The 16,241-nt window shown below is 35.3% G+C and overlaps 1 protein-coding gene across 1 annotated transcript; it reads left to right on the top strand.

Moving 5' to 3' along the window:
- The first annotated feature begins 464 nt into the window (after positions 1-464).
- Positions 465-10,174, top strand: LOC21386029 (uncharacterized protein At2g02148). The gene is made up of 9 exons (XM_024168893.1): positions 465-541; positions 660-978; positions 1,343-1,466; positions 1,592-1,933; positions 2,112-2,274; positions 2,734-2,857; positions 3,357-3,422; positions 8,655-8,918; positions 9,761-10,174. The coding sequence occupies exons 2-9, from the start codon at positions 787-789 to the stop codon at positions 9,860-9,862; spliced, it is 1,377 nt and encodes a 458-aa protein (XP_024024661.1). The 5' UTR covers positions 465-541; positions 660-786; the 3' UTR covers positions 9,863-10,174.
- The last annotated feature ends 6,067 nt before the right edge of the window (positions 10,175-16,241 follow it).

Raw genomic sequence — 16,241 nt, 5'->3', positions numbered from 1 at the left:
CCTACTTATTACTACCCTTTTAATTAGTATAATTATTTAATTAAAATTGATATTAGTCAAAAGTAATGAGTAAAAATTCAGACTCATACATCTTAAAGAATATTTCTCTTTTTCTCTTAGCAGATTTATTGCGTTTGGTTAGTGAATTCCTGTCATGATTTGAATTATGGTTCGTAGTTCACTACAATATTTTCTCTCATAAAAAACACACGTAAATTAAAAATAATTTTAAATTATAATTCTAAATTCATGAACTAAACGTCCACACTAGGGCGAGATGCTCCATAACAGGGAGGAATGCGGGGAGGCCAAACTTCTCAAACCCGTCCTGTTGCCATCTGTACAAGTGGAGCGTAGCGTACAAAGGCTCACCATAGCAAACTGTGGGCATGGTATTACATGATCACTACACCATCACATTCACATGTGATCTTTAAATTAAAGTAAAGCCTGCCGAGAAAAGAGGCCTTACTTTGGTTTGGAATCTGGTGTGGAGATCGGAGTCAGGCTCGGCAACTCCTTTTCGTCCCCGAAAGCTCCGGTACGTTTTAAGGCTTGGACTCTCTCTAGTATAGCCGTTAAAAAAAACCTATAAAAACGCCTATTTTGAAACTCTCATATATCTTAACTTCGTTTCAATGTCTTCCTCTGCTTCACAGGCGAGGATTCTCATTCCTCGAAGAAGGAGGACGAGGGAGAATAAGGGCGAGAGAATCGAATTCGACGGCCATGGCGGTTTGGTTTTGATGTGTGAACTCGACGGTCTTGGAACGAATTTGGGAAAGAATGGCGGCTAGGGTTCCGTTGCAGCACTTTGGTATGAGATCGGCGGCGAATTCGTACATCGGAAGCCCTTTGCACGATCTCAACACCGTCGATCCGCCGGCGGCGGACATCGAATCCATCAGCGACGTTGACCGCGACGGCGTCACCGAGGATAGCCTCGACAACGACGATGACTCCAATGCCGTTGTTAGTGTATGCCCCGAGTTTTCACTCAATGTTCGGTTTTGTTTTTTGGTTAAGAAATTGGTCTTCGTTTGGTTTCTTTGAGAATTTTAGAGGAAAAAGAGGAACTGCTTTTAAATTTGCGTAATTGCAGAAGAATTTCTCAGTTGATAGTGTTTATGAATCAAATGCATTAACGTTTGTAAAAATAACATAAACAACTACACTGACGAAAAGAACTAAATCAATCCACTTTCTTCTTCTTCTTCTCCTTCTCCTTCTCTTCTTCTTAATAAACAAATGATATGTTGTCCTGATTATTTCCTTATGTTCTGCCGAAATTGTTGAAGGAGACTTGTTTATTAATTCTTAAGAATGAGCTTTGCTCTTTTAGGACTGCATGCATGAGTCGTATAGGAATTCTTTACCACTTCACAGTGTAGGAGTTGATGAAGAGCGCTCCAGCCTTGAGAATAATGGGCCTTCGCGGGGTGCCTTCGATTTGTTGACTATTGAAGGTCAAATCTAATTTTCTTAAAGTGTTTGGACTTTGTTTTGAATGTAATTTTCTGTTGCTTTCTGGATTTGATTTTATGGCCGCCTCATGAGTGGGTTAACTGATCTGGCATGAACATCGAAACAGATGTCTCGCCTATTGAATCAGCCAGAGCAAGATTTCTGCAAATTATTGTGGATCATTTTATCCGTGATCATGTGATTGAAGTTGCTGAGTCAGAGGCTGATTATAACGGTCAATCTAGTCAAGACAAACTGAATAAGAGGAAGGCTAGAGAGGTCCAGTATGAAGGCGATCCAAGGTTTGCTTTGCCCTTAATGTACATGGCAAACATGTACGAAACTTTAGTTAATGATGTAAATATTAGACTTGCTTCCTTAAATGGTATTCGTGACAAGACAATTGGGGTAGCCCTCGAAGCAGCTGGTGGTTTGTATAGAAGGCTAGCTAAGAAATTTCCCAAAAAGGGTAATCCATTTACTTACTTTATTGTCTAATCCCATTTCTGCGCCGTGAATTCATTTTATTCCCCGCCCTGCTCACCTTTTATGTTTGTAATGGAAACTATATATCTAGTATTATGAATTATTTTCTTTGCATCAAATTAAATATCATATACAATTTATTATCTACATCTTTTTATTAGGAACATGCACGTTCAGAAGAAGAGAATTGGCAACTTCTCTTGAAACAAGGACAAGATTTCCAGAACTAGTTATTCAAGAAGAGAAGCGTGTTCGGTTTGTAGTGGTCAATGGGTTAGATATTGTTGAAAAACCTAATAGCATGCCGATGGACGATGCAGAGTGGTGAGTTAGAAAGCATAAAAATATTTACATTGTACGGATTGTCAAGAATGGATAGGTACAAAAATCTGTCTGATATGCATGTTAGTGTCTTTTAAGATTTAAAAATTTTCTTGTTTTGAGGCTTTTGGTTGTAGGATAATGAGTTACAAGATATTGTAAATTACTTATGGCATGAGAAAGAATTGAAGTCTGATCGCTAATGACCCTTAAATCTAGAATTATCTCAATAAAGTCAATGCCTTATGACAAAAATAACCCTAAATCTAGAATAATCTCAATTCCATTTGCCTCATAGTGCAAATCTCATAGATTACCGGATCAGTATCAGTTTACATTGTGATGTTTATTTTCACATTGAGAGTAAGGATTGGATGTTTTAACTTAAGCTATTATTGTTCAGTGAATCACTGGCCTAATACATCCTTCTAAGCTATTATTGTTCTCATAAACTACTTGCAGGTTTAAACGATTGACAGGTCGGGATGAAGTTGCTGTGTCTACTCGAGACTATAAGTTCTATTCTCCAAGACACAAGTATAGGCGTGTTGCTTCAAGTTCTGTATCTAACATTCCTGGTTTACCTGTAAGCTACATGCCTTATTTTAACACAGTACTTATTTATCAACCATAACAAATTAAAATCCACTTTTTTATCTTTTTACATTTCTTTGTTTATTGTACTCAAAATTAGTTTCTGCCATATTTCTTATAAAAAAAAAAAATAGTTTCTACCGTATACAATGGGTTGTCATTTTTTAAATCTCCAAGATTTATGGTATTTTAAGATTTTTCTTACGTTGGTAAGTATTAAGTAATATTTTATTTTCTAGATCCATAGTGATGGACATATCTAATCATGGTCAATTACTGAAACAAAATAAAGGAATTTATTTAAGGTAAATTGGTATTTTAAGATTGTTCTTAAGTTGGCAAGAAGTACTAAGTAATATTTTATTTTCTAGATCCATAGTGATGGACATATCTAATCATGGTCTATTACTGAAAACAAAATAAAGGAATTTATTTGTTTTACCTTTGTGAACGCTCTCTAACGGTTTATCCTTGCTAACTAAACTTTCCAGAGTTTTCCTACAAGTGATAATTCTTCCGTGTTGGGCACTACTCAAGGATTCCGTGCAGTGAGTGAAGTAAGATTTGTTTTCTAGTCCTGATATTTTGAAACACGTGATATAATTTTTACATGGAGCCAAACATGTATGAAGTATGATTGATACCTGTGGACGAAATTCAAATCTTATTGGATTAAGTCAAACTTTGGATAACATCAACCTTATTTTCTGTTAGGATTTTAAACTTAGGATTAGAGTATCAGTTCCTTATCAGTTCCTTATTTTTTGGGATTATTATTCCTATTGTAATCTATTTAAAGAGAAACGTATTCATCAATAAAATAATTCAGAACTTATTAGTTCGCTCTGGTTTTTATATGGTATCAGAGCCAAAGGGCTATTTTTTTTCTCTCTCATGGCTGAACACGATACAGCCATATCCTCCGGTGATAATACCGGATCAACAACATCTAGCCAATTCATGGCTGAAAGAAACTCTAATCGTATTGCTTCTCTTTCCGGGAGCGATACCTCCTCCATATTATAGCCCACAAATTAGATGGAAAAAATTATCTGCAGTGGGCACAATCCGTGAAAATTGTGATTTGTGGCCGCGGCAAATTGGGCTATCTTACTGGAGAACTTCCTGCTCCCAGCCCAACTGATCCATCGTACAAGACATGACTGGCGGAGAATTCTATTGTTCTCGCTTGGCTTATCAATTTGATGGACCCAAAAATCAGCCGTCGCTATCTCTGGTTCAAAACGGCCAAGGAGGTGTGGGATGCAGCCCGCCGGATGTACTCTGATCTCGGGAATGCTTCTCAAATTTTCGAGATCCGTTTGAAGCTGAAGGAGATGAAACAGGGCTCAAATTCGGTGACTTAGTATTTATCTGATCTTTGGCAAGAACTCTATTTGTTTTTTGAAGAAGATCAAGCAGAGGCGTAATCTTGAAAAAGAAAGAGAGTTTGATTTCCTTGCTGGCCTTAATCAAAATCTGGATGAGGTACGAGGCCGAGTGGTGGCACGGGATCCTTTCCCCTCTACAGAAGCTGCCTTTGCTGAAGTTCGTCGTGAGGAAGTCCATCGGAAGGTAATGCTCACAGATGACATACCAGTTGCTCCATCTGCACCAGAAGGGTCTGCCTTAGTGTCAAATAAATCCCACTCACAAGGACAACATCATTCTGATCAGCGCCCAAGCAAGCGACCATGGTGTGATCACTGTAATTGTCCTGGCCATACTCGGGACAAGTGTTGGGAGATTCATGGAAAACCAGCAAATTGGCAGCCTTAGAAGAAAAATGATGGACGTGCATACCAAACTCAATCCGACCAAGACAAATCAGGCAACTCAGGCGCGTTTATTCCATTCAGCAAGGAACAGATTGAACAACTCCGTAGGCTTCTCAATCAGCCATCCGTCAATACTTCTCAATCAGTCAATCCCTCTTCCAGTTCCACTACTGGGTTATGTTCGGTGACTCAATCTGGTAAACTATACTCAGCTTTAAAATCTTCTATTCACCCTAAAGATCCTTGGATCATTGATTCAGGGGCCTCCAATCATATGACAGGTGGTTCTAATCTTTTTTGCTCTTATGTTCCTTGTTCTAATCACACCACTGTTACAATTGCTGATGGGTCTTTGACTCCAGTTGCTGGAATCGGTAATATTAGATTATCTCGGAACCTTATCCTTGAATCTGTCTTCTATGTCCATGCCTTAAAATGCAACCTCATCTCTGTTAGTAAAATTACACGTGATAATCATTGTGTTGCTAAATTCTTGCCTTTGTCATGTCAATTTCAGGACCTACTATCGGGGAAGATGATTGGCACTGCTAGGATTCATGATGGTCTTTATTACTTTGAAAGTGAACAATCGAAGAGTCGACAAACTTTTGTGTCTAGCGTTGCTTCTATGTCTGTTTCTAGTACTAGGAAAATAATGTTATGGCATCATAGACTTGGCCATCCCAGTTTTTCATATCTTAAACGTTTGTTTCCATCCTTATTTAATAATAAAAATATTGTTTCTCTTGATTGTGAAATTTGTCAACTAGCCAAACACACTCGCATTTCATTTTCTCCAAAACCATACACACCGTCCACACCGTTCTCTTTGATCCATAGTGACATATGGGGACCTTCAAAAATCACTACATCTCACCGTAAAAAATGGTTTCTTACATTTATTGATGATCACACACGTGTTACATGGGTCATCTTCTTCATGACAAATCTGAAACCAATCAAAATTCAAATTCTTTCACAAGATGGTTCAAACCCAGTTTCAAACCAATGTCCGAACTCTTAGAACCAACAATGGAAAAGAATACTTCAATTCCATCCTAGGTGATTATTTGTTGGAAAATGGGATTATACACCAAAGTTCATGTGTTGATACTCCACAACAAAATGGAGTATCCGAAAGGAAAAATCGTCATCTGTTGGAAGTAGCCCGTGCTCTCATGTTTACAATGAATGTTCCAAAATACTTATGGGGGGACGCTATCCTAACTGCTACCTATCTCATGAACCACTTACCAAGTCGTCCTATCAACTTTAAACCCCCTTTGTCTGTTCTTTCCAAAACCTATCCGCAAGTTTCTAAATCCAATGCTCTTCCATTAAAAACCTTTGGCTGTACAGCATTTGTTCATATTCATGAGCACAATAGAAGTAAACTTGATCCCCAAGCTCTCAAAACTGTCTTCATTGGCTACTCTCCAACTCAGAAAGGTTATCGTTGTTACTATCCACAAACTAGAAAAACATATGTTTCCTGTGATGTCACATTCTTTGAAGATATCCCTTACTTCTCTCCAACTTCGCTTCAGAGGGAGAAACAGGATGAAGCTTGTTGTTCCTGGGATATTCTTGACCTACCGTTACTTGATGTTAATTCGGACATCACGACTGTTTTTACACCTGAGTCAATTCAAACCAGCCCTCCAAATGAGCCAAATCCACCTGATTATGGACCGATACTAAAAACAGGGGGAGAAGCAACACTGCCCGAGCCTAAACAACAAGAGTTACAGGTCTACTCTAGAAGGAAAAACTCTCAAGGAAATAAAAAAATCATGAATCCTACTCACAGTCAAGAAGACGAACCGATGGTAGATTCTCACCTACAAAATGAGTCAGGTACATCTAGTCCTATTCTTAATCTAGACAAGCCAATAGCAGTTAGAAAGGGTGTTAGATCTTGTACTCAACATCCTTTTCCAAATTCATCTCCTATTCAAATCTATCACCTTCATTCCGTGCTTTTACCTCAAGACTGTCTAGTATAATGATTCCCAGGTCTATTAAAGAGGCGTTGGATGTTCCTGAGTGGAAAGCTGCTGTTCTTGAAGAACTACGTGCCCTTAAACAGAATAATACATGGAGCTTGGTAGAATTGCCCCAAGGGAAAAGCATAGTAGGGTGCAAATGGGTATTCACAGTTAAGTATAAGGACACAAGGCGTGACTAGTGGCCAAAGGTTTTACTCAAACCTATGGAATCGACTACACTGAAACCTTTGCCCCTGTTGCCAAACTCAATACTGTCCGAATTCTTCTCTCATTGGCAGCTAATTCTGATTGGCCCTTACATCAACTTGATATTAAAAATGCATTCCTAAATGGTGAACTTGAAGAGGAGATTTATATGTGTCAACCTCTGGGATTTGAAGAGGAATTAGGGAGACAAACTGTCTGTAAACTCAACAAGTCTCTCTATGGTTTAAAACAGTCTCCACGAGCTTGGTTCGACAGATTCTCGAAGGTAATCAGGAAGTTTGGCTACATTCAGGGACAAGCCAATCATACACTATTCGTTAAACATTCTGAAAAAGAGAAAATTACTATTTTTATAGTATATGTTGATGATATTATTATCACTGGAAATGATAGTGAAGAGGTGGAGAGAATCAAGAAAATAATGGCAAAGGAATTCGAAGTTAAAGACCTTGGAGCCCTGAGATATTTTCTAGGGATGGAATTTGCAGGGAGTAAAAAGGGTATTTTTGTCTCTCAAAGGAAGTACACCTTAGATCTTTTGGAAGAAACCGGCATGCTGGGATACAAGCCTAGTAAAACGCCGATTGAACTTGGTAATAAAGCAAAAATGCTTGAAGGAGGACCAGTCGAAAGGGAAATTATCAACGTCTTGTTGAAAAGCTCATCTACCTCTCACATACGAGACCAGATATTGCCTTTGCAGTGAGTTTAGTAAGTCAGTATATGCACGCACCGTGTCAAGGACATCTTAATTCAGTGTATAGAATCTTGAGATACTTGAAGCAGACACCTGGAAAAGGCTTATTTTTTGCAAAGACTGATGATCGAAGAGTAAAAGCATTCATTGATGCAGATTGGACTGGATCAATCAATGATCGAAAATCAACATCTGGATATTGTACCTTATTGTGGGGGAATCTAGTGACTTGGCGCAGCAAAAAACAGTCAGTTGTTGCTAGAAGCAGTGCAGAAGCTGAGTATAGGGCTATGGCTCATGGAGTTTGTGAACTTGTTTGGATAAGAAGAGTGATGAAAGAGTTGAAGATTGACTTTGAAGAACCTATGCGGCTTTACTCTGATAATCAGTCAACTATCAGTATAGCTCATAATCCTGTTCATTATGATAGGACTAAACATGTGGAAGTGGATCGACACTTTATTAAAGAAAAACTTGATGGAGACGTTATCAGAATTGAATACGTGCCTACATCTCATCAACTAGCTGATCTACTCACAAAAGGTCTATCCGAACAAACTCTTGAGATACTTGTAAGCAAGTTTGGCCTCATCAACATCTACAGCCAAGCTTGAGGGGGAGTGTGGACGAAATCTTATTGGATTAAGTCAAACTTTGGATAACATCAATCTTATTTTCTGTTAGGATTTTAAACTTAGGATTAGAGTATCAGTTCCTTATCAGTTCCTTATTTTTTGGGATTATTATTCCTATTGTAATCTATTTAAAGAGAAACGTATTCATCAATAAAATTATTCAGAACTTATTAGTTCACTCTGGTTTTTATAATACCATTTTTTTTTGACACATGCTTATTTACGGTGAAAATATATGTGTTCTTTAATAAGAGACTGGTAGTTGAAGATGTAGACAACATTATGCTATGGGTATTGGCATTCTTGGAAGGGTTTTTTAGTTCTCATAGAAAAGTCTTATCACGTCTTTCTTATGCCACTATGTTTGAGCTCCTTGTTTAAGAAAAATTATAGAGTTAGAAATTATTAGCATTGTTATTATTCCATGGAGTTGGTTAATATTTGCCCTTTGTTTCTTTGGCAGACACAAACTCAGCAGCATACTCCTTGCAAACATCATGTGCAACCACTGTTGCACCAACCGCAGTTTCATCCTGTTCACCAGAATCATCATCAACCAATGCACCAAAGTCAACATGCTGCCCAGTACTCTCAAAGCCATCAATGCGCTCCACCATCACACCTGCCTGAACTTGGTCATGCTCATCATTCGCCGACCATGTCACAACACATAGCTTGCTTACAACCCCTTACAGGAGGCTACGTTGGGGGACGTTTACATGTACTGGTAAGGTTATCTTAGTTGACTTGCTTTTCCTTTTAACGTTAACAATTTGAGCACTTGTTTCATTTTAATAACGTAGTGGGAGCTACGTTACTTTGCTTGCATTATGCAAGCTGAACTTTGAAGAAAGCAGATTTTTGTAAACAATCTCTAGACACGCGCGCACGCGCACACACATATATATTAGTGGATAAACAATCTCTAGATTTGCTGCTGTAACAATCGTGCTTTGATATTAGTTCAATATTGCAATCCGACATGTTAATAAGTAAATAAACAATGCCTTGTTGGAGACTACATGAAATTAGTTTGTGTTACATCAAATCCTGTACAAATGAGGGAAAGAATCAATTACAAGCCTATGCAAAATGGCAAAGTTTCGAGAGCCTGCCCCTCTCCTCAACTCAGAAATGTGTTATTTCCCTATTAAATCTTTCCAGTCCCCACTTCCCTCTAATTCCATCATTTATGCCCCTACACAACCAGCTAACAGAAATAACCAATCATAACAAAACCGTCTAAGAAACTTTTTAATAGACCCGTACTTTACAGTGTAAGACTCGCACATCCACTGAATTTTCACGTAGACTAGAAGGTTTGTTGCTTGTCCTTTATTTGTTTCGTTTCGATTCGTTCTCTCTCTCTGTTTTTGTTTTTTTTTGGGCGTTAACTTCACTATAAGTGATAGACTTAAGCACCAACTTTAAATCTAAAAGCAAGTCCAAAGATCTAATTGATTCTATACAAATATTTTCTTCGGATAAAGTTTTGTTTGTGGGTTGATGTGGCTTTTATTGGTGTTACCTTCCCCTTTTTCCTAGCACTAACAAGTTACTGAATTTCAGCCGTCCAGTCCGGCAAAGTTCTGTGATCAATGTGGGGCCCCTTATTTGAGAGAAACATCGAAGTTCTGCTCAGAATGTGGCGCTAAGAGGTTGGGAATATGATGGGATTTTCTCCTTCTTTCTGAGGTGGGATTTGTTTCTTTATGAGGCTCCTCTCGTGCAGGCTTTTAAACGCTGAACGACAAATTTGACCTTAGGTGAATGAGTTATCTGTATGTTTAAAAATGTAAATTATCAATCTAATAGAAAGTAGAACCTTTGCTCAAAAGACGAGAAGAGAGAAAAACGTTACGTTATAGAAGTAGCATTTAGCTTTTCATATAAAAGCCTGGATTGGAGAACAGAATTATGCTGGGATATGTAACCTTTTTGTTAAATGTGAGGATCAATTACAAAAAGGGAAAATAGTAGAAAATAAGCCAATATAAAAAGTTTAAGAAAGTATATAGGTCAATTTTTAGTTATATAAATTAATAGACTATAACTTGTCAAGTTATGGTTCATAACCAGATAAATTATGGACAAACTTTTTAAGTTATAGTTCATAGCTAGATAAGTTATGGACAATTATAGACAATAACTTGTTAAGTTATGGTTTATAACCAGATAAGTTATAGACAAAAATAGTAATTTAGTCTATTTATTTATTTATGTAAATTATTGGCCTATTAATTTTAATTCATCTCAAGTATTGACATATTTTTCTCTTTCTCCCTTACAAAAATTCTCTTAGACCTGTGTAAAACCTAGCCTCCTAAATTTTAAAGAGCACCTCTATTCATTCTAATGAGAGTAAAAGCCCGCTACTCACAGGTGGATTTCGCTAAGTGGGTAGGTGAGACTCATTTTAGTGGGATCCACTATCGGGATAAAATATTATTTTTCAACGTGATATTGGTTCCCTGAAAAGCAAATAGCTAACCAAATAATAATAAAAAAACCCTTCTCTTAACTTCCCTACTGGAAATTAACATGTCATCAGGTAATAATACGTGACATTGTAGGAATATGTTGATAATCTTTTATATTTAAAATCAAATTTTGAATGTAAAGTTTATTATTTAATATTAATACCACACTTTTTTTTACGTTATTCATGATACCCGGATTATAAGCCGTGGGTTTTACATAAAATGGTAGACAAGTATAAGGTGCATAGATTTTAAAGTAGAATTAATTTGCATCCTTAAAAAAAAAAAAAAAAAAAACTTCACCGGGTCTTTCCAGTTTCCCTTTCAAGTTTTGCCGATTGAATTCGTCAGTTTGGATTTGAAATTTTACATTTCTTTCATTAGTTCTAAATTGAGCCCTTTTTCAATCAGAAAAGCTTATATAAATCACAAACGTCGAGCCCTGCAAATTAGGCCAGATTTTCTCTGAAGATACTGGAGTGTAATCTCTCATTCTCTTAAGATACTAGAGTGTATGCTTGACTGCCAACAAGTACCTCGATCTAGGATTTGACTTATCTTAGAGTGTATGCTTGACTGCCAACAAGTACCTCGATCTAAGATTCGACTAAAATCGACTTATGATACTGGCCGTATAACAAATATCTGGTCACAGTCGTCAAGATAATAATTAGGCTACACAACTTAACAATATCAAAATCCCTTTATTAGTGCCTTTGTTTTGTAATTAAAAACACTTAATTTCGTTTTGCATTAACGCTTAAAGTGATGGATATTTCTGAAAAGCAGTTTTTGTTCAAGAACGAGTTGAACAAACAAATACAAGGGGTAACTTTGTTCATGAATTTGATTCTACAAATTTATAATGTTTTCTTTGGAGAAGATGATAAATATGTACAAAAATTATTTGATGAAATTTGATAGATTCATGATTGTTTGTATTCTCGTAAACTTATAAAGAAGATGTTTTAGACAATATGAGAGACATTAATAGATTTATCATACATTGGAATAGGCCATCATAATAATAATTCGACAATAATTTTGTTTAATGAATCAACTCTAGATTGTATGTGTTGTCCCTTTATGTAGTAACCTAAATCCCAAATGATTAATAGAGTTGCAAAATTTTATTAAAGGTAGTTTGAAGATTTCACACTTTTAAAATTCGATTGTCCTAATTTTTATTATAAAAAGAGGCGTCATTTTGAGATTTATTAGAGAGGTAGAGCAAAAAAAAAAAAAAAAAAGAGTTGTAAGGTGTGCGTTATTTCTCTTATAACTTCTCAATCATAGTGAAAAATTACAACACTTGAAAAGGACATAATTTCACATTAAAGTGAACCTACATAAATTTTGTGTATCAATTTTGCTTGATTTAGTTTTCCACGTTTTTAGTGCTCCCGGTTTCATAGAATTAGGCATCTAATTCTTTAACAAAACTCTTGTCAATAAAAAATAGACACCACAATAGAGGTGACTATCCCAACCACATAAGCTTTGAGCCGTTCTATTACATTCTCTAGGAACCTATAAAGAAGAAAAGGAAACACAATGAAAAATAGAAATTAACCGAGTGACACCTAAAAAGATTGCAGACAAACGCCTATATGAACAAATATCTCCCTACGCCAAAACATTAAGCAAGATCTTTCAATCTCCTTCAATCTTAATCTTCTTCCATTGTTTGACTTGCTACTAAATCCATGGCTCTCTTGAGTGCAAGCAGCTCGGCTTCGATAGCAGATGTCGCTGATTAATGGAACCTCGTCCAAGCAACTAATGGCGTGCCAGGAAAAGTCTCGAGCAATAACCTTAACCCTCTTAGTTTACGCGGTCAAATCAGTAATTCTAATTTATTGACGGAAATTTTGTGAGAGAACCATTAGTGAAAAATTTTTGAATTCAAATTTTTTGTGAAAGGAAAACACTATAACAGAATTAGAATCACGAGTTTAAATATATTTGTTAAATGGGAAATCCGTCGGAGTGAAACCCAAGAAAATTCTAATTCAGAAACTTTTTAATGTGAATTTAATCTAGAATTTTCTCTCACGATATATGCTTTGTTATGATTGAATGTTCTGTGCTATGAGTGTTTACGTGTTAGAAAGATGACATTTCGTTGATTACATGACCGCATATTATGAGTGTTGAAATTTTAAAGTACATTATCATAATTATATGAAAATTAGGTTTGATAATTTAAGAGCCAACTAAAGACTTCAAGGATAGCTGGATACTAGGAATAATTCCAGAATATTTATTTCTTTGTGTTTATTATATTGAAGGCTATACAAATAGGCCTTTCGGGCTCAAGAAATCCTAGTTTTCATTTTGCATTCTAAAACACCTTGTCCATACTTTTTGCTCTATATTGAAACCTCCAAGCTTAACAATTTTTTGTGTTTATTTATTTTAATTCTGCATTAACTTTTACTAGTATACGTGCACAAATTCGGTAAAGTCATACGAGTATTCATCAATCACGCAATTTTATTTTTTAAATATCTTGTTTTTGAGAGAATTTAGATAAAAAAAAAAAAAACATAAAAGAAAGAAAGCCACAGAACTTAGTAGGAGAAATTATTGAAACTAATTAAGTATTTATTAACAATCATCCACTCGGTTTAAGAATTACAATCACTGAAATATTGATAGAAAAAAAGATAAACATAACTTAATTTTAAATAATCCTAATTGTAAACTAAATATTGAAGCGAGTATATATCTAAATAAATAACTGTATAATGTTTAATTCAAAATTCTAATCTACTTCTTCATCACTAACCACCATTCAAATGGGGCTGCAAGTATTCTGTCGATTGTGACTCTATGTTTTCGCTTCATCGCTTTCAAACAAATAACTATTAGGAAAAGTTAATATTTCATATATTGTCACGTTCATTATTATTTTGTCTTTGGTTATATTTATCTAATTTTACGATAATCTCTAGATTATTTATGTAATTTACATGATACTGTCATTGTAACTTGTAATTCTCTCAATTTTTATAATCTATAAATATAAGCACATTATTGAACTACGTTAATATTGTTTTCTCTTTTTCTTTTTATTTTCTTCTTTCATTTTTAAAAACCACATCATTATTCGAATTATTGATATTAATGTGGTAAGATATAGTAAGTTCAATAATCTATTCTTTTAACAAATGATCTTTCCTCAAACTGAAGTCATATTATTTTAACATTCACGATCATTGAACTTCAAAAATATAATTTAAAATATATTTTCAACTTATTAAATACCTCAATAATCACTCGCCACTCATATAGGATATATTCTTTAATTAATGGCTCAACTTGACTCGTTAATGTGCAAAAGTTTCACCAAGTTTACTTAATTAATTCATAAAAACTGGAACAAAGTAGAGCAACCTTTCATTTTAATCAAAGTTTACATTTCGTTGTATGGTAATGTTAACATCTTTTTCTTGTTTGTATAAAAACCAAAACAATGAACGAATAATAAATGAAAGTGCGATGAGATTGAGGAATATATAAAGATGTTTGTCTTTTGATAATAATTTGCACAAATGGAAAGAAGAAAGAGAAAGAAGAAAGAAGGAGATGGGCAAAAATTATGTAAAAGGATTAATTTTAGTGATAATGTTATCAAGTATGTTTTTGGAAGATATTGTCAATGCAGATTCTCATCCTCCTCAGATGAAGCTAGGCAAGTTGGTGACGTCAATCACCAGGTGCATATGGAAGTCTAGTAAAGAATGCAAAAAGGAACTAAAACATAAAAGAAAATTAAAGGTGTTAATGGAGTATCATAGAGAATTTTCTTTGTGTTTTGAGAAAAAGTTTGACAAATGCATCACAAATAATTATTTTCAATTAGAACCAAAATGATCATCAAGTTTTTGGAGTCATTATATATAAATCTCCTAGTCTTCTCCTTAGCTCATGTACACGCATAACATAAATGCATGATTTGGGTGAATACTTTTGTAGAATCAAGGATATACTTTATCGATATTTATGAAAATATCAATTATTTAAATTTGAAGCTGTTTTTTATGATTTTCTCAAGAAATTTCCAGAAATTTGAGGAAAGATCCACATCATTTTGGAACATTGAAGTCTCTCAAAAAATGTATCCATGTAGTCTTTTGACAAACATATGAAAAATATATCGGTTTTATCTTCTTTCTTGTGTAATGTCGTTTTTTATTTGTTGCAGAATTTCATTTTTTTTAAGCACCAATTTACTACTACTCCTTTTACATCAATGGTTAATGAGAGTCTTTAGTTGCACATGCTCTTTAAATCTAAGCACAAAGGTCACCTTAACCCGGCATGTCCTCCGCTAAATTAAGCACCCAATCTGCTTTTTTGACCAAAAGTTTTGTATCATGATTTTTTTACAGAAATCAAAGGATATTGGGCATAACTTAATCTAACAAAACCGGCTTGTTAGGGAAGGATTGCCCTCACCTTATTAAGTGGACCATGCCAATATCTCTAATTAATGTGAGATTCTAATACGCCTCCTCACGCATAGCGTGGACCATGCTAAACCGCTGTGAATAAGTCGATATTAGGGGACCTAACATTGTAAAATTGTGCCTGCTCTGATACCATTTTACAGAAATCAAAGGATATTGGGCCGAACTCAACCTAACAAAAATGACCTGTTAAGGAAGGATTACTCTCACCTTATTGAGTAGATTATGTCAATATCTCCAGCTAATGTGAGATTTTAATATGATTCTTGCGTATAGGCGACTAAAGAATTTCAACGATCGAAATATTTAGCAGAGAAAGATTTATGCTTCTAAAATATTTGGTAGTTAAAACGTTTTACAACAAAGACTTTAGTAGCAAATTCTTACCTTTTTGCGACCAAAAAGTTCCACTCGTAAAATTTGGTCATGAAACAACATGCATGATCTCATTTTTTTGCGACCAAGAGCTTAAATTTGCTGTCAAAATTTGGTTGCAAAATCTCTAAAGCCAAAGTGTTTTTAGTCGCCAAAATATTTTGCCACCGGCTTTTGGTGACCAAGATTTTGCGACCAAAAATAAGGCATTCTTTCTAAAATCTTTGTAATGAAATTGAGTGTGAGTAATTCGAGTTGAGATGTGACTCTATATGAGAGTTTTTTACTGTAATAAAAAAATTAAATATAACTGTTTATGAGAGTTTTTTACTGTAACAAAATTCAAATTTTAAATTCGAATCGGTGAAATAAACGGAGCCTTTGATCTTCTAGATGCTCTACTCCTCTATGCCCACAAGATGTAGATCTTTGACACATGATGCTGACAAGCTCATCGCAACAGCGGCCAGCCAAGTGTAGACGAGCTTGTCGCAGTGTTTTTTCGTGCCTCATCTCCATTTGCCAGCCAAAGTGTGTGGGAGAAACGAGAAGAGAGAGAGAAAAAGATTGAATGAAAACTCTAAGCTGATAATTTTAGAATAGCGTGGCAAAGTGCATGAGAGAGTTTCTTTCTCTTTTTTCTTCTCCTTACCAAACAAGAGATTTTATCTCTCTTTCCATCCATCTTTTTCTATCTCTCCTACCAAACATAATCTAAAT

This window comes from Morus notabilis, unplaced genomic scaffold (assembly GCF_000414095.1).
Source record: "Morus notabilis unplaced genomic scaffold, ASM41409v2 Scaffold893, whole genome shotgun sequence".
In the NCBI taxonomy this organism is placed as follows: Eukaryota; Viridiplantae; Streptophyta; class Magnoliopsida; order Rosales; family Moraceae; genus Morus; species Morus notabilis.
Note: the sequence above shows the minus strand (reverse complement) of the source record. Positions and strands in the feature narration are given on the sequence as shown.